Here is a 24,780-nt window from a genome sequence, read left to right on the forward strand (position 1 = left end):
GATTGTGACCACACAGGGGGAAAGGACTTAATCCCCCCCATCCCCATGCTAGTGTCCTGCTTTGAATTAGGCCCCCTGTGCTTATACTAGCATAAAAAGAACAAAAGATACAGCTGCTTGCTCCATTTTCAATGTCAGGTCTGTTTTGGCCCCTGCGATCCTATATACATATTCTTGGGAATAAGTCCCACTGAACATAATAGGAATTACTTCTGAATTGGCATGCATAGCATTAAGCTGTTAATCTCAGTAAGGCAACATAATGTGAATGGTTTAAATCAACTAGTGGATTGGGCTATAAAATATGCCATCAGTAGCTTCTACGTAGAACTATTGTGGTTTCAGTTAGGTACCATTAATTTCAATATGATACTGAGAATCCTAAAATAGATGATTTAGATCTATGCGAACTGAATTTAGAATCCAGAAGGAATTTTTCCAGGACAACATTGTTGTTAAGAGGTACATTATGGCAGTTGCCTTTCTTTTCTAAAGTTACAACTTCTTTTTTATAGTTTGTACAACTGAAAACAAAAATCTTAACTAAAATTTCGTGTTTCTTTCTTAAAGCTATTTTATTTATTTACTTACTTACTTACAATATTTATATACCGCTCCTCATCAGAAGATATCGGAGTGGTGAACATGATAAAAGAATAAAACAATGGTTAAAAGAGTTAGAACATTTTTAAAAAAGACAAATCCCAACGAAGTGGAGTACAACAAACCACGGCTGGTCATGCAAGGAAGGCCTCTTGAAAGAACAATGTCTTCAGGAGGCGCCGGAAGGAACACAATGTTGGTGCCTGCCTGACCTCTAAAGGCAGGGAATTCCACAGGAAGGGGGCCATCACACTGAAGCCTCTTCTCCTGGTGGACTCCAACCGGGCCATAGGTCCATGTGTAACCACCAGGAACATGCCCTCTGATGACCTCAGTGACCGGGCAGGTTGGTAGGGAAGGTATCCTGGTCCCAAGTTGTTTAGGGCTTTGTACACTAGTACTAATACCTTAAACCTGGCCCGGTAGCAAATAGGCAGCCAGTGCAGTTCCCTCAGCAAAGGAGTTACACGCTGAAAAGGGACAGCTCCCGACAACAGCCGAGCTGCTGCATTCTGCACTAGCTCCAGCTTCCGGACCAGCCTTAAGGGCAGCCCCACATAGAGTGCATTGCAGTAATCCAGCCTTGAGGTTACTAATGCCTGAACCACCATGGTCAAGCTATCCCCGTCAGGAGAGGCCGTAGCTGGCAAACCAGCCGAAGCTGGTAAAAGGCACTCCGAGCCGCTGCGACCACTTGGGCCTCCAGCGATGAAGATGGATCTAGGAGTACCCCCAGACTACGGACCTGATCTTTCAGAGGGAGTGCAACCCCATCCAGAACAGGGATTGAGCCCATCTCCCGGACCCAGGAACCACTCACTCACAGGGCTTCTGTCTTGCCAGGATTCAGCTTCAGTTTATTGGCCCTCATCCAGCCCATTACTGAGTCTAGACACTGATCAGGACTTGCACAGCCTCTCCTAATTCAGATGTCACAGGGGGATAGAGCTGTATGTCATCAGCATACTGATGGCATTTAGCTCCAAATCCCCTAATTACTGCTCCCAGCAGCTTCATATAGATGTTAAACAACACTGGGGATAGGATGGTGCCCTGCGGCACCCCATAGCTCAATTGCCAAGGGGCCGAGAAATAGTCACCCAATGTTACTCTCTGAAGTCAGCCCCGTAGGTAGGACCAGAACCACTGTAGCACAGTGCCTCCAATACCCATCCCACGGAGTTGATCCAGGAGGATACCATGGTCAATGGTATAAAAAGCTGATGAGAGATGGAGCAGAATTAGCAGGGTTGCACTCCCCCTGTCCCTCTCTCGATGAAGGTCATCCATCAGGGTGACCAAGGCTGATTCAGTCCCATAACCAGAATGAAACCCAGAATGAAATGGGTCTAGATAATCAGTACCCTCCAAGAATGCCTGCAATTGGTTCGCCACAACCCTCTTAAGTACCTTCCCTAGAAAAGGGGTATTTGCGACAGGGCGGTAGTTGTCTAATACCGTCGGGACCAGGGTGGGCTTCTTCAGGAGTGGCCACACTACTGCCTCCTTAAGGACAGCAGGGACCACCCCTACCCACAGGGAAGCATTTATCACTCCCTGGACCTACCCAGTCATACCCCTTCGGCTAGCTTTTATTAGCCAGGACGGACAGGGATCAAGAGGGCACATGGTCGGTTGCATTACTGCAATCATCTTGTCCACATCATCAGGCCGTAACAACTGGAACTGATCCCACAAAATCGGGCAGATGGTGGCATCAGACACCTCGACTGGTACTGCACTAACAACAGCATCAAGGTCACTGCGGAGACCAGCGATTGCAAAAACGTCACAGCGGGTCCTCCACGGGGCCAGGGCCCCATTTTCTAGGGAAGGTGTTAACAACCGCCGGACCACCCGGAAGAGCTCCACTGGACAGCTACTCGAGGACGCAATGGAGGCAGCAAAATAAACCTTCTTTGCTGCCCGCACTGCCACGCAATAGGCACGATTATGCAATCTAGAGTATGCTTGGTCGTCTTCACTTTGAGACTTGCGCCATTTGTGCTCCAGCTGACGTCCAGCCTGTTCCATTGACCGCAGCTCCCCAGTATACCAGGGAGCAGAACGGGCTCCACAGTGCCAGAGAGGGCACTCAGGTGCGATCATGTCGATGGCCCTCCTCATCTCACTGTTCCACAGTGAGGCTAGGGCCTTGGCTGGATCACCAGCTCTCTCCACTGGAAAATCCCCAAGAGATTTTCACCAACAGTACATACAGACACCACACACACATATATACAATACGTACAGACACAGACACCACACACACACACACATGTATGTTCACACACACTCTTACACAGAATGGATCTGCTGAATCAGACCAAAGGTCCATCTAGTCCAGGATCCTGTTTCCCACAATGGCCAACCAGATGCCTCTGGGAGGCCTGCAAACAGGGCATAAGAGGCAATAGCCCTCTTCCATGGTTACTCCCCAATAACTGGTATTCAACGGCATACTGTCTCTGAAAGAAGAGCTTCAGAAAGCCATCATGGCAAGAAGAAGATGGTAGAGCCATCTTCCATGAATCTGTCTAATCTCCTTTTGAAGCAATCTAAACTTTTAAAGCAACCTTGTGGGAGAGAATGCCATAAACTATGTGCTGTGTGAAGTACTGCTACCCTCAAATCTTTTGTCTGATCTCAATCTCCTGCCAATCAATTTCATTGATAACTCCCATCAATACTATTATATATATATGAGAGAGAGAGAGAGAGAGAGAGAGAGACGGATTGCACAATTAAACAACCCACAAGTTGTTAATGATGGGTAGTTTGGGGGGATGTAGAAGTGTGCAGGAGCAAGCAAGCATGGTGACTTCCACCACCTGCTTCCAGTGTACTAAACAACCTAGGGACCATGGGTTCCAACTCTGAGTTGTTTCTCCCTCCAGGTTCACATGTCATTGTTTAATCATGCAAACCAGGGCAGATAGTATTCTCTATAGAGTTCCTAATGCCTATTTAGGAATTTTTGCCTAATTTTATAAACCGCCTGAGTCCCCAAATTATATAGTCTATTATTTCTAAACTACAGTTGTCCCTAACTATGTGTTCCTTATAAGTGAATTGTTCCAGCATCCTGAACATTTTGGCTGCTTTGTACCTTTTCCAACTCTACATTATCCTTCTTGAGATGGATCAACCAGAACAATATGGAGTATTCTTGAGGCTGAGTCTAAACTACAGCACTCAATATCTGGCCTAACTTTTAATCCACCCCTGATTTTTGTACCATCTACCCTTGTGAAGAGTTTTGCTGAACTCGAAAGTTTGCACACTTTTTAACAGCATTTTGGTAAATCCTAATAAAGTTGTTGTCCAACTGTGGAATTAGTATTCCAAGTGTGACCACACATAATTTTGTATATGGGCACTAGGATACTGGCAGTTTTATTTTTGATCCCTTTCCTAATGATCACTAGCATGGAATTTAATTCCCCTGCCTCAACTGCTACAAACTGGGTCAATAGTTTAATTGAGTTATGCTTTAAACTGAAGGTTTTTATATGGTGTTTTCCCATGTTATGGTATTTTATGGTTTTAAGTTTTGTTTTGTGAACTGTCCAGAGAGCTTCAACTATTAGGTGGTATGGAAATGTGATAGATAGATAGATAGATAGATAGATAGATAGATAGATAGACAGACAGACACACACACACACACACACACACCCACAAGATATTTTTCCTGATTAATCACTGCAGTTCAGATTCTATCAGTGTACCTATGATGTTCAGATTTTCTTGCCTGGATATGCACCACGTTACTTAAAATTTACTTTATCTGAAGGACCATCTCCTCTCATTCTAGCTTGATGGAGAGGACCTTCTCTGCAGCCCAACGTGGGTCGAAGCAAGAGTGCTTGTGATGTGAGAGAGCCTTTTCTGTGGCTGCACTTCAGTTCTTTGCCTCCTTCACTTTTTAGCTTCTGTTGGTGATTAATACAGCTTAGGTGGGCTTTGTTTAGCCAAGAAACATCTTGTACACTGAACTTTGAATTGGCTATTGCCCTGTCTCTGACATTTTTCTTGATTTTCTTCTTGTTTTATTATTCTGTTGCTTGTATTTTATTAACTTGCTGTTAGCCTCTTTGGGCCTTGTGTTTCTAGTGGAGAGGCAATACATAAATAATGTTAATAATAAAAAAAATGTGCTATGTTTTGTTGCCTGTTTTGGAGAAATCCCTTTGGAGCTCTTTGTAGTCAGCTTGGGTTTTTACCCCCCCCCCCTCGAATAAACCTGGTCACTTAATTCCAAATCATTTATGAAGAAGTTAAAAAGCATTGGTCTCAACGCAGTTCCTTGAGGGAACCTAACTCCCCACCATTGTGAGAAGTCCATTTATTCCTACTCTCTGCTTCCTATTCTTTAAACAGTGACCTGTTCATAAGAGAACCTATCTTTTTATCCCATGACTGCTAAGTTTACAGAGTAGCCTTTGGTGAGGGACTTTGTCAAAAGCTTTTGAACATCTAAAGGCCAAACTACACATTCTTCAAATCATGCACAGCAGAGCATGTGTAATTGGATGAATTACCTCAATATAAGCGTGCATGGCCCCAATTTGAATTGGGACCATAGTGCTCAGGGTGGGGGTGGGGTTAAGCTTTCCTCGCTCCTGTTTTCATTCTGAAATTTCCCCCTCCCCACCATGGGGTGGCTAATTTTTTTTTTTTAATGTCTGAATTGATTCCAGGGGCTGTGCACACTTACACTCAAGTCAGTATGTCAATTATGCATAGCTTTGCTGTGCACAATTAGCAGAACGTTCAGTTTGGCCTTAAGTATGCAATATCTTTTGAATCACCTCTTTCCACATGCTTGTTGATGCATTAAGGGCACAATACTATACACGTTTAGACAGAAAAACTGTCCTACAACTCCCAGCATCCCTTCAACCAGCCTTGCTAGCTGGGGCATGCTGGGAATTGTAGGTCTTTTTTTCTAAACATGCATAGGAATGCACCCTAAAAGAACTCTAAAAGGTTAGTCAGGCAGAATTTCCCTTTGTAGAAGCCATACTGAATTTTCCTCAGCAAGATGTGTTGTTCTACACATTTGATCATTTTACCTTTAATAAAGGTTTCCACCAATTCACCTGTAACTGACATTAAGCTGTAATTTCTCAGATCCGCCCTGCTGTTGTTGTTCAGTCGTTAAGTCATATCCGACTCTTCGTGATCCCATGGACCATAACACGCCAGGCCTTCCTATCCTCTGTTCTCTCCTGGAGTGTGCTGAAGTTCATATTCATTGCATCGGTGATGCTATCTAGCCATCTCATCCTCTGCCGTCCCCTTCTCTTTGGCCTTCAATCTTTCCCAGCATCAGGGTCCTTTCCAGGGAGTTTTCTCTTTGCATTAGGTGGCCAAAATATTTGAGCTTCAGCTTCAGTATCTGTCCTTCCAATGAGCAGTCAGGGTTGACTTCCTTTAGGATTGACTGATTTGACCTCCTTGCAGTCCAGGGGACTCGTAAGAGTCTTCTCCAGCACCACAGTTCGAAAGCATCAATTCTTCGGCGCTCAGCCTTCCTTATAGTCCAGCTCTCACAGCCATACATTACTACTGGGAAAACCATAGCTTTGATTAGATGGACCTTTGTCGGCAAGGTGATGTCTCTGCTTCTTACTATGCTGTCTAGGTTGGCCATAGCTTTCCTCCCAAGGAACAAGCGTCTTTTAATTTCATGGCTACAGTCACCGTCTGCAGTGATCTCGGAGCCCAAGAAAATAAAATCTGTCACTGCTTCCATTTCTTCCCCTTCTATATGCCAGGAAGTGATGGGGCCAGATGCCATGATCTTAGTTTTTTTAATGTTGAGTTTCAAACCAGCTTTTGCACTCTCCACTTTCACCCTCAACAAGAGGCTCTTGAGATCCTCTTCACTTTCTGCCATTAGGGTGGTATCGTCTGCGTATCTGAGGTTGTTGATAATTCTCCTGGCAATCTTAATTCCGACCTGTGATTCATTCAACCCGGCGTTTCTCATGATGTACTCTGCATATAAATTAAATAAGCAGGGCGACAATATGCAGCCTTGTCGTACTCCTTTCCCAATTTTGAACCAATCGGTTGTTCTATGTCCGGTTCTTACTGTTGCTTCTTGACCCTCGTACAGGTTTCTCAGGAGACAGGTAAGGTGGTCTGGTACTCCCATCTCTTTAAGAATTGGCCACAGTTTGTTGTGATCCACACAATCAAAGGCTTTAGCGTAGTCAATGAAGCAGAAATAGTTTTTCTGGAATTCTCTTGCTTTCTCCATGATCCAGCGAACATTGGCGATTTGATCTCTAGTTCCTCTGCCTCTTCAAAACCCAGCTTGTACTTCCGGTAGTTCTCGGTTCACATACTGCTGAAGCCTAGCTTGTAGGATTTTGAGCATAACCTTGCTGGCATGTGAAATGAGCGCAATTGTGCGGTAGTTTGAACACTCTCTGGCATTGCCCTTCTTTGGAATTGGAATGTAAACTGACCTTTTCCAGTCTTGTGGCCACTGTTGAGTGTTCCAAATTTGTTGGCATACTGAGTGCAGCGCTTTAACAGCATCATCCTTTAGGATTTTAAATAGCTCAGCTGGAATACTGTCATCTCCACTAGTTTTGTTGTTACTAATGCTTCCTAAGGCCCACTTGACTTCACTCTCAAGGATGTCCGGCTCAGGTTCAGTGACCGCACTATCATGGCTATCAGGGACATTCAGATCTTTTCTGTACAGTTCTTCTGTGTCTTCTTTCCACCTCTTCTTAATCTCATCTGCTTCTGTTAGGTCCCTGCCTTCTTTGTCCTTTATCATGCCCGTCTTTGCACAAAACGTTCCCTGGACTCCCTTTTAAAAATCGATGTTGCAATCGACTGGTTCGCGTGATTGCAGGGTGGTTAATAGGCCATGGTCTGCTGTAGGGTTACTGGGTGGTTTGTTAACCACCCCAGTCACCCACCTTTGCCAGGTTTGGACATCATGACAATTAGGTCAACTGGGCAAGACACACGGAAGTACTTAATAAGTCACCAGGGCTTATTAATCACCCTTGTGTCATGAGAATCAGGTCAATGTCTATTTTTCAATCGTCTGGTTCAGAGGCCAGTTTTAAGAATAAATCATATATTTGTTAGAAGCTCAGCAATGTAACATTTGAGTTCTTTAAAAACTCTCAGGAATACAATTTATTTTATTTGTATTATTTATTCAGCTCACTCAGGGTCGTTAGACCCAATTCCCTAGCTTTTATAAATCTTATTCAGTTAAACACCCTTTCTGAAATTCACCAATTGCTGCTCATACATTTAGAACCCACCTTGTCATGGCACCTCTGCCGAGGATAATGAATTCATATTTAGGCGAATTTCCAGACAGCATCTTCTTCAGTGATAGACAAGAAGTGCTCAAGAAGAGGTGCCTACCAGCAAGGTGATTTGGCATCATTGGTTTTGTGCTACAAATTCTGTGCCAGTATACTGATTCTGCCAGCCCATTTATACTAGCAGCCATCAACATGAATCAGTGTGCCCAATGTGGGCAAGACATGGAAGTGTCTTTAGCAAATTCTTTTCTACCAAGAAGCAGTAAAAAAAATTTTTTACTTGAATTCATTCCAGTTTCTTATATTAGCTTCGTACATAGAATGTGCCTGCTCTAACCTGTTTATTTTTCAGCCAGGCTCATCAAATTATTTGTTAAAAGGATACAAGTTCCCTAATTTTATACTAATTGACTAGAGTAAACTAGAATAATTCATGGTAATTCATAGAGCTGACATTTTGACTACAACTTTTTAGAGTGCTTGGAAAACACAGACTTTTATTAGGGATAACATTACGACACTACTGTAGGAGTCCTGCTACACACATTAATGTAAAAAGAAAACTCAGGCAGAAGGACCATCACAGGAAGGCTTAACAGTAGACAATGCAGCTTTGTGGCTGCAGGAAGCTTCTTTAGATCCTGCCCTTTTGACATCAGAAGTGAGTCAGAAATGAAAGGAATGTTGCCCTTTAATTTCAAAGCAGCCTCAACAAAGGGGTTTTACTACTCATGACATTTAATCGCAGAGGCTGGAGCTTTGCTGTTACATTAAGGAACATATATATTCATCTTACACATGGAACCTAGCGAAGTTTTGCCCTGTGACCAGTACTGGGCTTTGGATACTGTCACCAGCACACAGATCTTTTAGGACACGAAAAAGTGCAGTTTATGTTTCTCATTTAGGCTCATCTGCAATATTTTTGCAGCCTCCCCCAACCTGGTGCCCTCCAGATGTTTTGAAGTACAACTCCCAGGATTCCTGACCATTGGCCATGCTGGCTGAGGCTGATGGGAATTGGAGTCCAAAACATGTGGAGGGCACCAGATTGGGGAAGGCTGTCCTAGGCCCAATCTATATGGCACTGCTTTCACCCCCCACCCCGTCGCAACTGCGCAGCAATGCAGCTTCGAACTAGCATCTAGCGAACTGTGATACACTTGCGATTTACTGCACGCTTCCCTAACAGAGTCACAGTGCTCCTTTTTTGCCATTATACTTTTAATGTGCAGCTGTGCGTGGGGGTGCAACACTTCATTGGCTGTTTTGTATTTTAGGGGTTATGTTGTGTCTTTCCCTCCCTTATTAGTTAAAAATTGGTTGTTCTGTGCTGCTTCATTTCCACACCATCTGTTTGTCAGTTCCCCAGCCCAAGACTCTCGCGATGGTTCACACTCACAAGTAGGGATGGCGGAGAATTTCTCCCCGAATCTTCGGGGGGCCGAGCGCCAACGCATTCGGCCCCCCGAAATCGGCGGTGAAATTCTTCGCCACCCCCCCGGGATGGGACTCACCATAGTCGAATGTCCCTCCCGGCGGCGGGTCCCAGCAGCAGTTCGGCGGGCTTTCGGCAGGGGTGGGGGCGGCAGCCGGTCTTTCAACTGGCTGCCGCCACCGCCATTACAGCTGAAGTAAAAAAAAACAACAACCCCGTGATAGGCTACGTAACGATTAACGTAGCCTATCACAGCTAGATCTCCAAAGTCAGACGTGATAGGCTATGTTAATCGTTACGTAGCCTATCACGGGTGACTTTGAAAAAAAACGCGCTTTTTTTTTTTCCCCCAAAGTCACCCGTGATAGGCTACGTAACGATTAACGTAGCCTATCATGGCTGACTTTGCAAATCTAGCCATGATAGGCTGTGTAAATCGTTACGTAGCCTATCACGGGGTCTTTTTTTTTTTTTACTTTCGTAGTTCGTGGCTGGGGAGACGGGGCGCTTCTCCCCAGCCTGAATTTCGGCCAGGCGAGGCAGGACAGCTCCCCTCCCTTGCCTGAACTTCGGGGGGAGAAGCAAAGCGCCTCCCCCCCACCGCAAAGCAAGCTGCGAGACCAGGTAAGTGACTTTTGTACATCCCTAGTCACAAGTGTGAGTGGTACGTGCCTACCCATCACTCCAAAATGGTGGCTGGAGTGAAGATGGTCCTCTCCCAAGACCCCTCCACCCACCTTTGGGCACTGAGTCCAAAAGCAACCATTGCGAGGATACGAAGCTGCAAAAATGTGCGAAAGTGTGATTAAATAACTGAAAACGCCTCTCTGTGCCTCTGTAACTGTGCAGCTGCAAAGGGATGGGGGGAGTAAAGGGGCATCACAGAACAACGCAAGCACTACGCACGCCTACAACACGCCCACCGCAAAATGCGAAGTTGGTTCGGGGAAGGGACAGACGGCCCGTAACTGCAGGGAAACCTGCAACCCCCAAAGGTCACAGCAAAACACCACCTTGTGCTTGTGAGAGATGAGCGAGCTCCTCTCCCACAGATTGCTGTTCTTCCTCAGAATCAGAACTGCTCTGGGGCTCTATGGGCTCAGTTTCCACCCTGACAACTAACCATTCAGGAAGGACAGCCAGTGGAATACACACACACCCATCGTTGGTGGCTCATAAGTAATGGAACAAACCAACATCATTTCAGACTTAAGGATCACCTTTAATACCTGGATGAAAATCCTTTGCAGTCAATGACTGCCTGAAGTCTGGAACCCATGGACATGATCAAATGCTGAGTTTCCTCCCTCGAGATGCTTTGCCTGGCCTTTAGTGCAGCTGCCTTCAGCTGATGCTTGTTTGTGGGTCTTTCTGCCTTCAGTCTTGTCTTCAGTAAGTGAAAAGCATGCTCTATTGGGTGGAGATCAGGTGACTGACTTGGCCATTGAAGAACAGCCCACTTCTTTGCCTTCAGAAACTCTTGGGTAGCTTTTGCTGTATGTTTGGGGTCATTATCCATCTGCAATATGAAGCGGCGTCCTATCAGTTTGGCAGCATTCGGCTGAATCTGAGCAGAAAGTATAGCCCTATACACTTCAGAATTCATCCTGCTGCTTTGATCAGCAGTCAGGTCATCAATAAACACCAGTGACCCGGTTCCATTGGCAGCCATACATGCCCATGCCATAACACTGCCTCCACCATGTTTGACAGACGATGTGGTATGCTTTGGATCATGACCTGTTCCTTTCCTTCTCCATACTTTTCTCTTCCCATCATTCTGGTACAAGTTAATCTTGGTTTCATCAGTCCAAAGAATCTTATTCCAGAACTGGGCAGGCTTTTTTAGGTGTTTGCTGGCAAAGGCTAATCTGGCCTCTCTGTTCTTGAGCGTTACCAGTGGTTTACCCTTGTTGTGAGGCCTCTGTGTTTACATTCATGAAGCCATCTCTTGACTGTAGATGTTGACAATGACATGCCTACCTCCTCAAGAGCGTTCTTGACCTGGCTAGATGTTGTGAAAGGGTTCCTCTTCACCATGAGCAGAATTCTGTGGTCATCCACTTTAGTTGTCTTCCGTGGTCTTCCAGGCCTTTTGCTGTTGCTGAGCTTGCCAGTTAAGTCCTTCTTTTTCAGGATGTTCCAAACTGTTGTATTGGCCACTCCCACTGTTTCTGCTATCTCTCTGATGGGTTTATGTTGTTTCCTCAGCCTAGTGACGGTCTCCTTCACTCGCATGGACACCTCTTTGGACCTCATGTTGGGAGTTCCAGTGAACAGCTATCAAATGCAAATGTAACACTCAGAACTACCTCCAGGCCTTTTATCTGCTTGATTGGTCATGGGGTACCAAGGAAACAGGCCACACCTGGCCATGCAGCTGCTTGTCAGCCATTCGTTCCATTACTTATGAGCCACCAATGATGGGTGTGTGTGTATGCCACTGGCTGTACTTCCTGAATGGTTAGTGCCCCACGTCTGTCAAACCCCTTGAATTACAGCTGAAAATCCTGACTTCGCTCCCATCTGGGTGTGTTTCCTTTCAACTTCAATGTGGTGGTGTACAGAGGCCAACTGCCAAAACAGTTATCCTTGTTCCAATATTTCTGGCCCTGACTGTATAACTTGTAGATATAAATTTGCCATTTCCCTGATTGCACTAGCAAGCACTAATTACAGTGTACAATTACACTGCTAATTACAGTATGCCTATATACCCCAGTTGCTGGGGAACATGGGTGGGAGGGTGCTGTTACACTCATGTCCTGCTTGTGTTGTTTTCCTGTGGGCAGCTGATTGGCCACTGTGTGAACAGAACACTGGGCTAGATGGGCCCTTGGTCTGATCCAGCATGGCTCTTATGTTCACAAGCATTGGTCTGCACTGGCCCAACACTGTTAGCACTAGTGCTGGAGCATAATTGGATAATGCCCATGGAACGGTCCTTTGGCTTCACAGCATGATTGGACCTTGATCTGTGAGTGATAGGACAAGAATGTTACCAAACCAGAATTCTTATTTCACAGCTCCTTGTATGAAACTGTCATAGAGGAAACAAGGTAATGGGGCAATCAGCTCCTGAACATACCATCAATTGAATATACAACACTACATTATACTGAAGTCAGACAGATTGGTTCATCTAACTCTACAGCCTGTGGTGGCAGCTCTCCAGTGTCTCCATCAGGTCTCTTTCCCAGCCCTATCCAGAGATGCCAATGATAGAACCAGGGATCTACTACATGCCAAGCATGCACTCCACCACTGAGTTACGGCCACTCCCAGTGAGCACTACGGCCCCTTCCCATTTTGTTCCAGTGAACGCAAACAGAAGAAACAATGAACATTTAATGTCTCCTTACCTTCATATTCCAATGAGCATATCCTATTCATTCTACAATTCTTACCTGTGTCCTCTGATGGAAGCGGAGGTCTTACTTCCTGTTCCTCTATGTCAAATGTTGCAACTTCAGGTGGTGGCTGTGGTAGTGGAGGTGTAGCCTTCACAGGAGTTGTAGATTCAGGGGTTTCAAATGCTTCCTCAGAATCTGAACTCCTGAGCACAAACAAAAGCGAGGGGAGGAGGGAAGAATGATGTTAACAGGTGCACATTTTCAAAAACCAAGGAGACAAACAAACCAAAACACAAAATACTTACAAAATGCAGAGCTCTCCTAACTGAGGAGGCCAGAATACTTCTGCATTTCTCACACATACTGAATAACTACTAAGCTTTTTTTGCAGCATGATTTCTGGAGCAGAATATCATGTTCACAGGTTCACTCCAAAGAAATCTTGATACTAAAGATTTCAAGGCATCACAAAAGCAAACATGCATGTAGGATAAAGTAAATGCTGCCTAAAAAGCCTGCCTTTTCAGTCTAAAAGAGGCTTTAGCATAGACAAACTAAAACAATGTCAATGGGACCTTTCAATGGGATGTTGGAATTTTCCTTGGCATGAGAAGACCTAATAAGAAAATTCTTATGAGAGTTTCAAAATGCTTTTCTAAAGTTCTGAAGAAATCTACCTTGCTAAGCAGCTGAGTGCGAGTTCCTAGAAAACAAGAGAACATGGACTTGAAGCAACATTGGATGCTGCCTAGCCCTTCAAACAAGAGCAACATTTATGGAGATGCGATGGGCAGACTCATTTTCCACCCTACCTTCCATATTTCAGACCACATGTGCTATCTTTATTACTGACCAACTCACAGGTTCTAATATTAAATGTCGATTGTTATTGTTCAATGGGCCTGTATACTACTATTAGGTATTCATGCGAAATGCACAAATTTCTTTGCTTAAACATGGTGGAGGGGAGTCTGTTACCACTTTCCCGATGACATTGTTATATGCATATAGTTTTAGTTATAATCACAACAAAAGCTATTAACACATGCTGAATTTCTGTAATTTAACCTGCTATGTTTTCAAAAGTAAATGTTCCTGAATCTTGCCTGCAACAAACACTGAAACCCCCTATGTCCCTTTCTGCTAAAAGTCTATTTTGTTTACCCTAATATTCCCTTTACCAGGATCATATTTCCACTACATATATTATCTCAAAGTTATTTGTTTAAAAAAAAAAAAAGAAACAAGATGGAATAAATGATAGCAGCAAATATAAATGAACTGGAAGATGCAAGGTGGAACTAACCATATGAAATGTGAGATGGAACTGAAACATCTATAGAAAAGATGTGCAGGGTGAATGGGGAATACAAAGAGCCACAAAGATGACGTTTAAGCAGACTACAATTTGAGGATTCTAGAACTGAAGATAAACGAAGGCTTCTTTTCTTTAACATAAACTGAAATGGAAAAACACTACAGCAAAATTATATGTATATAAAGTACAATTGAAGCAAACAATGTAGCATACTATTGCCTTGAAAACTGCTCAGCAAGCATTTCAGCTAGTCAAATGGCAGCTTTTCCTTCTGATCTTTGATAAAATGAATTTAATGGTGTGACAGTTTCCTGAATGATGTGGCTGACTTGCCTATTTCCAGCGATTCGCTGCATGGCTAGGAGACTGTAGTCTCCGCTGCTTCTCACAGCTGTCCACATCCAAAGTGCCCACTGCATGGGGGACAAAATTTGCCATGAGGTGAAAGCCATTTCCTCCTGAGGAAGCAGTCCAGACGCAGCAGATAAGATGAAGGCTTCCCTGACTTCGCCAGACCCAAAGGAAAATGCGGCTCCTTGCAAGCGACAAATGGTTGGATTCACAAGAGAGGATTTCTCGTAAGCAACGAAGTGCAATTGCTGGATTTGCATTCCTGTTATATTCACTTAAAATCACTTTCTCTGTGCAAGATCTGCGCGGGCTGTGGGTGAAAAGCCCCCAGTGTTGTTCCTGACAGCTCAAGTGGTCTGATGGACCAGATTCCCTTCTGTTAACTCTGCAGAATGCCAATGAGTTTTTAGTCTTCCTGGCTATATTGTCCGATAACATGCAGCTGCCTGGAACCTGCCAATCTCTGGAGAACTTATTTGCCTTCTTACTACACCTGTGCAAAGCCAAAGGATTTCTAGCAAAATACTGTTCCCCTGTTTCCCAATCTTTTCTTATTTGTTTGTGTGTGTGAGTGGCAAAGCTTGTAAATAAAGTTACTTTCAGCCTGGAAAACACACACACAGAAACATGGACAAATGCTTGCAACTGCAACGCTCTTGTTGTTCAGTCATTAAGTCGTGTCTGACTCTTTGTGATCCCATGGACCATAGCAAGCCAGGCCTTCCTGTCCTCCGCTCTCTCCCGGAGTGTGCTCAAGTTCATATTCATTGCATCGGTGATGCTATCTAGCCATCTCATCCTCTGCTGTCCCCTTCTCCTTTTGCCTTCAATCTTTCCCTGCCTATTATTGCTTCCCAAAGCATTGTTCTTTGTTTCCAGGCTCAACCCATGTTTGTGCAGTGTGCAAAGGTATAACTTGCAGCTTTTATTGTTATTATTCCTCCTAATCTGTGCCCAGCCCCTGTCCCCAGCAACTTCCCAACACATTTAAGGCTCTGAATCAGTGTGAACAAAGAGCTTCTATAAAAGAAAAAAATAAAGCCAGGGGACCAAACAAAAGAACTCTTGCCAGGTCATTTCAACCTTTTGAAATATAATGGGTGAAAACTATGTTGATTGTGGCTTGATTGGATTTCTACTCCCCCGTCTCCCACTTAAATTAGGAAAAAGAAGCATTTCTGTGGAAACAGCAAACACATATGTTGTTGTCTTCAATAAAGGCAGTTTTCAAAATAAAAGCACAAGCCACTCCTTTCTACAAAGTGCATCCTTTATTAGGGCTGCTTCACATATTATTGAACATTTGCTGACTAGTCCAGTACCCTGTTTCAAACACTTGCCAGTAACATGCGGTTCAAGTATGGCACACTTATTTCACCCTTTATTTCACCTTCAACTTTTTCTAGACTTTTATTTTTAAGAGGTCACAACCCATATGAATTTGCTGCCCAAGGCTACAGCTGTCCAGTCATCTTGCCCTGACTTCTGCCAAAGACACTTCCCCAAACCAAGATATATTACTAGCACACACGAGATATATTACTTCAAGAATTTTCTGGCTCCTGAAAGTTAGAGATCCCTGACGTAAAAGAGTAGGGACAGCCTAATGTCAGACACGATCACATGAAAAATCTTATGTTGCCTCAGATATCCCCATGGGGCACAATTCCACAAGAAAAAAGATTTATGCATGAGCCCCACTGAAATTAAACATACACTGCACAAGAACATGCTAGCTCACTTCCATTAGGCATGTACCAAAGAGTTTCATGGTGGATTGTGCCCTATATTAGTTAGCGAGTAATGTGAGAGGACACCATTTGGACTTTTTGCACCACAAATGGCTGATCTAATGTCTTCCTAGCAGCTGTTGCTGCAAGTATTTATTTGTTTAAAGTGTTTTCAAAATGGTCTCCAGAGTTGTTTACAACAATCCAAGACCGAACAAAAAAGCAGGGCATAAAAACAGACAAAAGAAATATAATACATGAAATATATTATTATATATTATAGAAATATAATGAATTAAATGAAATGGGAAGATCAAAAACAGGACTTACAATGCCAGTGTGAATAAAATGGCCTTTGCCTGGTGCCTAAAAGGTAACGATTTTAGCACAGGGTATACCTTCTTAGGAAGGCAATTCCATAACTGTTGCACCAATGCCTAGAAAGCCCTCCTCTAGCTGACATCAGCCTCACCTACCTCTAATGTGGAAAACACTCATAGAAGAGCATTGGCAAATGACCATGAAGTTTAGGAGGGTTAATTATGAGAATAGGTGCTCTTCCAAGTTCATTGTTTCCAAGTTGCTTAGGGCCTTAAAAGGTAAGCACCAGCACTTTGAATTGTGCTGAAAAGCAAACAAGTAGCCAGTGAAGCTCTTTTAAAATGGGCATGCTGGGAATCCGAAGAAGCATTACCAGTTAAAATTCTGGCAGCTGCATTCTGAACTAACTGGAGCTTCCAAACTGTCTTCAACACATGCAGTACATTGCAGCAAACCAACTGGCTGGCTACCAGGCACATAACTGTGGCTAAACCATTTCTGTCCAGGAGTAGTCTCAGCTGATGAACCAGCCATAGTTGGTGAAATACACAGGAGCCATTTGGACCTCATATGACAGAGTTGGATCCAGGAGATACCCCAAGCTGCAAACATGCCCTTTCAGAGGGAGTAAAGCCTTATCCAGTATTGGTATTCCTTGATAGTAGGGCACATGATCAGTAAGTATGGTAGCACGCTTCACAAAAAGGCTTCACTATTGGCATGCTAACCAACCTAAATTTAGAAGCTTTAAAAGAGGAGTGGGTAGTAAGTTACGAAGCACACATTACCCACCATTCTCTTCTATATTTTGCCCCAGGATTTCAGCATATGAAGTAGCGTTTCCTAATCATGTTGGGGTGCTTTTCACTATCAATGTTTTAAAATCCTACCCTACAGCTTTCGTTCATTGCTACTGATAAAGTAGCAAGAAAATCACAGCAATATTTTTTTTCACTATTATTTGAGATGTTATGGGCAGCAGCAGCGTCAGAAAATGGAACTTTTCATGGAAAAGATTGATCCACAGAACAGCATCAGAAACCAGATTTTAGCATATCAGAACACACACTCTGTCAACTGCAAAGTATGAATAGAAGCTGTGAACACACACACTTACATATGGATACAAAGTGCTGGGATTCTCAGAAAAAAAACACCTTCTGTTTCCACAGTTGAAAACTAGACTCCTCCCAAATTAACTTCAGTATGGCAGATTTACTATCATAATATTTCTGTTTCCTTTGTTCCCCACATCTTCCACTTCCCAACAATTCCCCATATATCATTTGTAAGATCTGCAAGGCTGGATACGTTCCAATGCTCCTCCCTTATCCCACCAAGGAGACATCAGGAGCAGGCCTCAAGTTTGCATGCTCCAACTCGATTCAAACTTTTCACATCATGAGAAGAGATGAATAGTCAACTAGAACTTCGCATTTTTGTTTGAATATGAGATTTCCCTGACTCTTGAAGATTAAATTCAGGCTCAATCTCCACCTCTTCCTGGAAAGAATCAAGTGCGGGGAGGGGAGAGATCCATGTAGGGTATTAGCTGGTATAGCATAGTGGCTAAGAGACTGAGCTATGATCAGGAAATCCCAACTTAAAATCTTGAACTCAGTTGGTGGCCTTTGGCAAGCCACTCCCTTTCAGCCTCAGTCCTCCTTTGCAAGATAGGGGATAATAATACACTGATGTATTTTACAGGGTTATTGTAAGGATTACAACTAAATTTCCCATGAGGAATTGTGTGTCCCATTCTGTGGTTCTTTGAGGGTCACAGGGGACTTGGTCAAATCAGATCAATGCAGGAAGAACACAGGACCTTGGGTAGCTCCAACTGGATCCTGAGGGCTGCTCCCTTCTAATAGAACAATAGGAGGATGTTGTCTCAGCAGGGAGTTAAAGCCAACTGAGGTTTTATGTAGGCAGACAAGACCCATAGTGTGGTCAGCAACATCCCTCCTGGAGGAGCTGACTGGACTCTTAAAGAACCCTCACTTGACTTTGTAACCTGAGACCTCTGCAAGGCTGGGGAGATGGAAATTCCACCAGGAAATGGTTCTCTGAGCAAGAGGATGATGGCATGGCTGTAGGCCAAACTACATATTCTTCAAATCACGCAGAGCCATACATGACTGGATAATTTACCTCAGTGTAAGCACACAGGGCCCCGATTTGGATCAGGACCATGGTGCTCTGGGAGGGGGGATTTAAACTCCCCCTTCCATTTTTGTCCCCAAATTCCACCCGCCCCCATGGGAAGGGGTTTTTTTTTAAGTCTCCACTGGGATCAGTGCAGAGGTTTTTCTTTTTTTAAAACACCATACACGCACACGCGCGTGCGCGCACACACACACACACACACATGGGGAGAAGGTGGAATTTCAAGATGAAAACAGGAACGGGCAAAGCTTAAAACTCCCCTTCCCGGAGCAGAATGATCACAATCCTAATCACCGCAATGCACACTTACACGGAGGTGAACAATCCAATCAAACATAACTCTGCTGTGTGTGATTTGAAGAACATGTAGTTTGGCTCTGTCTTTTGCTGGGAGGGCTCTAAATGAGGCACTGCCTGTCCTGCCCATGAGGAAGTAGCCTATGCCTTATCCTCATCAGAATCCCTTGCTGCACACTGGGAGGTCTGAGGGCCAGGAGTTATGTCATCGTGTGTATTTTATTGCTTTATAGTTTAACTAAATTTTAAAGCACCAGAACCTTATTTGTGGGAAAGCAGGTATAATCTTTCAATTTAAATATGAATGTCTTCAATGAAGTGGTAGATATCTGCTCTTGCTGAACTCCCGGATCCTATTCCATGTGTACACCTCTAGCTGCAATGACAATCTCATATGCCCTTTCACAAAAACTATGAATGTTGAGAAAGGGGTGGTGGTCTTTAAGTACTAGAATATAATTCTCCGGGAGGTATCTAGATTTTTGCAAACACTAAGCACCATTCTTTTCAAGAACGGGGATTTGGATGCAGCACTGGATAACTTACCAGTGCAGAGTGATAGAATTCCTCGGTTGAGAGTTCTCCCTTTTTTTTTTTTATCATAGATACTATATAACTAGTTGAAGTAGTTAACTGCAACAGATACACTTACTCTTTATGTCAAAAGTAATTGCTAGTACAGTATATGCCTGTCCTAACCTTCGCCATTGTACACTTTGCTGGTTGCACAGTATAAATTATTGGCAATGCTGTACTGATGAGACTAATCTGTTGAAATATGCAGAACCCAGTATTCACAGAGAGGCTGGACTAGATAACCTAATTCTATGATACTTTGGGCCACTGAAGTCAATAAAAATTAGGTCATTGATTGAAGTCATCAGGATAGCAGCCTCTTCAAAAACAAAAACTGAAGTGCAAGCAGAGGAAACAGGAAAAGGAGGTAAACAGGAAATAAAGAATTGTATTGAAGACGTTGAAGCACACTTTGAAAACAATGCCAACTTATTTTATTTATTTCTTAGCTGCCTTTCCATTATTATTCAAAATGTGAAATTACTGAAAATCTGTATTTGAAGTATTTTAAAAAAAAATGTTAAGGATTCTCACTGATGTACCTTATCATGAAGTTACGCTGTGAATCCCAATCCTCTCCTCTAATCACATGTATTTGCTTTTAAAGTATTTGGGTCAGGAATATTAGCATGAGCACAGAGAAAGTTTCAGACATTTTAGTATCCTGCATGAATGAAGCCAGGTAATATGAGACAGCAAGGCTTTTACAGTGTGACACAAAAGACATTCTCCCTGCCCTCGCTTTAGTTTTAACACTGTCACAACCTCTATCACCTTTTATGCAAAAAATGATATGGTGATAAACAAGAACAATATACTGGAACCCTGTCTGTGTCATGAAATACATAGCTCCTTTACTCAGCTGCATATTAATATTTTGTTCTTAAATTAGTAGAGGGCCTTCATGTTACACACATAAATGAATATTCCAGGATAACTGGTGATACACTAGAACTGGGATGAGCAAATCATTTGGCCTGAGGGCCACATATGGGTATGGAAATTATGTGACAGGCCATAACTGCTGAAGAAACTAACAATAAGGAGCTGAAATAAAAGCCTTACATATTATTACTACTAGGACTACACAACTATAGCAACACATTACAATAATGAAACCAAGTTTACCTCCCTTGTGTTAAGTCCTCTTGGCTTATGTAAACAATACAAGGAAGGATTAATCCTCACTTTGAAATTCAGTTCTCAAAAGGTAATATTGCATTTCAGCAATAAAACGCAGTCCTAATAAAAGGTTTGTAAAATGGAAACAAAATAATAAAGATCCCAATGGTGAAGGGAAAATGCCAAACATATGAAATCAGCTGAACTGGGAAGGTATAAGCTGCATACGTTCCATAAAAAATCTGTTTGGACTGCATTTGACTGTTTTTAAACTAGCTTAGAGTGGGTTAACTTGTAGCACTCCTTCTACCCCAACACTCCAGCCCAAGGCCGCAGATGGGATGGGGAGGGGGATTACCCTGCTCCTCCACCTCCCAGCAAATTCTGTCAGCCCTTGGCAGAGAGAGAGATGAAATGCCTCCTCTTCTCCATCCCTCCCCGTAACTTATAAAGCATGTATAGCAAGCCTCAGAGGAGCATCAGAGTCTCACCCCATATTGCAAAATATCCATATCCTGTCCTGATGTCACTGTCACCATCACAACTGATCAGCAATGATAACTGTGGGTGCTGTCACACTGATGCCAGCCTGAGGTAGCTGTGGCCAGCTGGGTTGCCTGCCTTGACTGAAGCAGCAAGAGGAATTGTTGTGCCACTTGCTCCCAAGGCTGGGCAGCTGTGCTGCATGAAAACCTCCTCAGGGCCGGAGGTGGCCCACAGTCCATAGTTGGCCACTCTTGCACAAGCGTATGTGTATACAAAGAGACTCCAAAGAGGCCAGAAAACTTGACGCACAAGTGCTACGTAAGTACTCAGGAGGACATTATGAAGGAAGACACAGGTGAGACAGCAAAGGTAGATGTTTATCTTTCTCTGGGTAAAACTGTTTCTTCTCCAAACACAGTAACTTTCCCAGTCACACCATGTATCTTATGAAGTAAACTGTAGCCTATGAAAGACTCATATCACAGTAATGGTGTTTGTCCCTGGCCGCCTATTTGCTACTGGGCCAGGTTTAAGGTTTGGGTGCTAGTGTACAAAGCCCTAAACAACTTGGGACTAGGAAACCTGAGAGAGCGCTTTGTCCTTTACCAACCTGCCAGGTCACTGACGGCATCCTCCTGGTGGTTCCACATGGACCCATGGCCCGATTAGAGTTTACCAGGAGAAGAGTCTTCAGTGTGGTGACCCCCTTCAGAATCCCCTGCTCCTGGAGGCCAACACTGTGCTACTTCCTGCACCTCCAGAAAACAGCTCTCTTCCAGAAAGCATTCCTTAACTGACCAGCATGTTTTTATTGTTATCGTTTTAAAATGACAAATTTTAGTATGGTGTTTTAATTCTTTTTATCTTTTTTTTAATCTTTTCCCTTTTATGTTCACCACTCCAGAATCTGTTTTAGATGTGAAGCAGTATACAAATGTTGTAAATGAATGAATGAATGAATGAGTGAATGTTGTTCCCATTTATATTCTTCTTATCTACTCAGATAAGTGCTCAAATTGGATTACACTCATAAAACAAACTCAGGTGCTACAGGATGCTATCATTATACATAATACTGTTGAGATATGCAGGACCTGCCTAACCAGTCCAGTTATAGCAGTGAAAACCATTCGCATCCAACTCTGTGAGAGTGTGTGTGTGTGTGTGTGTGTGTGAGACAGGGAGAGGGAGAGAGGAAGAGGGAGCGAGACAAACCTTTTCCAAAGAGCTTCTTGGTAGAAGAAAAATTAAGAATGTGAAGCAGCTCTAACCAATATCCTTTCCATTGCGTGATTTTCAGACTGATTGCATGCAGACAAACAAGGGGCAAGATAGTTACCTCAATAGACTTCATGACAGCATCTCTTTCTTCTCCAGTAAACATCCATGCATTTCTGCCCTTGGCATTGTACAAAATATTTTGGTCAAGAAAACAATGCAAGTCATTAATGTCAGAACTACAAGTGTAAGCCGTCTGCTAGAATACAGCATTCCTTTAACTGCAGTCATTCTACTAATGACATAAGGGCAGTGTCCAATGGGTGCTGTGTCCCCAGCCATTCCGTTGTGCTCCCACCAATTCCGTTCCACAAGCTAGATCCACTGCTTACACAAAAGAGATTTGGTGCTTCCAAGAGCAACCAGAAAGGAGTGGAAGTGCTAATTTTTGGGACAGGGCAGGTCACCGGAGCTTGGATCAGAGAACTCCACCAACCCATCCCAATATAGAAATGAGTGTTTCTGCTCATTTGGGGCTTCCTATGTTGTTGTTGTTCAGTTGTTAAGTCGTGTCCGACTCTTCGTGACCCCATGGACCATAGCATGCCGGGCCTTCCTGTCCTCCACTCTTTCCCGAGTGTGCTCAAGTTCATATTCATGGGGCTTCCTATAGAAAGTGTTAAATCTCCATTGCACAAGTGGTGGGTCCCACTTGCACAGTGAAATTGGCAGGTCCCTTTGGATACTGCTCTAAATCAGGTGTTAGGAATTGGAGGAAGGATGGAAGTGTAGGAGACTCTAGAGTAAGTAGGGCTCCCCCCACCCCTGCAAACTTCAACTTACACCTGCAATTCAAAAATAATCTCAAAAAAACTCAAAAATAGTAGTTAATAAACTATCCCCATGTCAAAATAAGATTCTCTTTAGTCCTCTAGGCATTTGGGGATGCCTCAATTTTTCCTATAAAGCTAATAGATCAATTTAATCAGTAAAGTGCAGCACAACAGAATGTTTAAGTATAGGTATTATTTACTAGCAATGGATCTGACTGTATGGATTAGAATAGCTCTTAGTTTGATACAGCAAAGCTTTCAAGCAACATTAACCAGGTGTCAGAACTGGACACATTGCGACAACCCTGTCTGAGTGAAGCCAGGCTTGCTGGCATCCCTAGGCCCAGCTCTTGCCATGGTGACCCCTATAAACCCCCTGAGGGAGGGATCTGCCCACTCCTTTCCCCTGAGGGGGGCTGCCTTACAACAGGGGGAGGGCACCTTTCCTCCAAGGATCTCAAGGTTCCCAGCTTTATGTTATCTTTACAACAACCTTGTAAGGCATGGGCTGAGCGGAAGTGACAGGACTAAGGTCACCCACTGAGCTTTATCACTGATTAAGGATTTGAGTCCAACGGTCCACAATGCCAAATTTCAAATTAGTACAACAGACAAAAATAGGTTTGTTAGAATCATTTGATATTCAAACATAAAAAGAAAGAAAGGATGGTATTTGTAGCCAGATTTAGAAAAAATGTTTCTTTGTTTCAAGGAGGTCTGAGAGGCACGTATAGGTTTGCAGGGCAATCCTATTTATGTTTATTTGGAAGTAAATCCCTTTTTTTTCAGTGGGGCTTAATCCCTAGTAAATGTGTTTAGGATTGCAGCCTTAGTTAGCTGGTTTCTAAGAATACTTTTCAAACTATTTCACAGAACCGAAAATGAGATTCCCAAACTGGAGCAACTCCGGGCAAAGTACATGCACTTCACACAAGAAAACAGTAATATGAATACAAAACAAAGAAAATCAAGCCAAGCTCTTTTTAAAAACCTACATTCTGCAGGCTTAGATTATAGGTGCTACACTCCTCATGGCATGGACCAATTAATATTGTATAGATTGAGAAAGGCAGGGCTTGTGAAAAACCAATCAGGAAAACCTAGGCTAATATAGGAGTTTTTCCATTCTTCGTGATAAAGTGCAATTGAGTAATTAATTTCTGGCTAGTAATAAACACATTTGCATTTTTATTTTTAGTATTTCTATGCTGCTTTTCCACACAGAACTACCCAAAGTTGCTCACAACACAAGAACAGCAATACAGCAACAGGAACACATATCAAAACATCATTATAATAGTTACCAATGCATTGCCATGTAGAAAATATTAGAACAAGTAGACAAACATTATGACTGCATTTGAACATCATGCTAAACCATAGTTTAGCATGATGTGAACAAGCTGCAGTGAACCTTGAGCTGACGTGCTCCCTCTTCCTCCCATGTGACAGGGAGAAGTATCTTGGAAGCTTTCACTTCCACTTTTGTTTAGCCACAGTTTGTTGTGTCGTCCAAACTGACAAATTGTGGTTAACTTTAAATATGGCTAACATTAACTGGGGTTAGTTTCAAACAAGCCAACTTGTAACTGTGTTTTATGAACCTGGCTTATTGAAAATAACCATAGTTAATATTAACCACTGTTCCGAGTCTGGAC

The 24,780-nt window shown here is 43.3% G+C and overlaps 1 protein-coding gene across 1 annotated transcript in view; it reads right to left on the reverse strand.

Moving 5' to 3' along the window:
* The window catches only part of TACC2 (transforming acidic coiled-coil containing protein 2), a 202,077-nt gene that overhangs the window by 55,939 nt on the left and 121,358 nt on the right, over positions 1–24,780 (reverse strand). The window contains exon 9 of the mRNA XM_084846024.1: positions 12,759–12,907. Within this exon, the coding sequence (XP_084702150.1) occupies positions 12,759–12,907 (149 nt within the window). The remainder of the gene's footprint in view (positions 1–12,758; positions 12,908–24,780) is intronic.

Source organism: Heloderma suspectum, chromosome 3, assembly GCF_057233095.1.
Source record: "Heloderma suspectum isolate Gila_16-S chromosome 3, 16-S_ref, whole genome shotgun sequence".
Taxonomy (NCBI): domain Eukaryota; kingdom Metazoa; phylum Chordata; class Lepidosauria; order Squamata; family Helodermatidae; genus Heloderma; species Heloderma suspectum.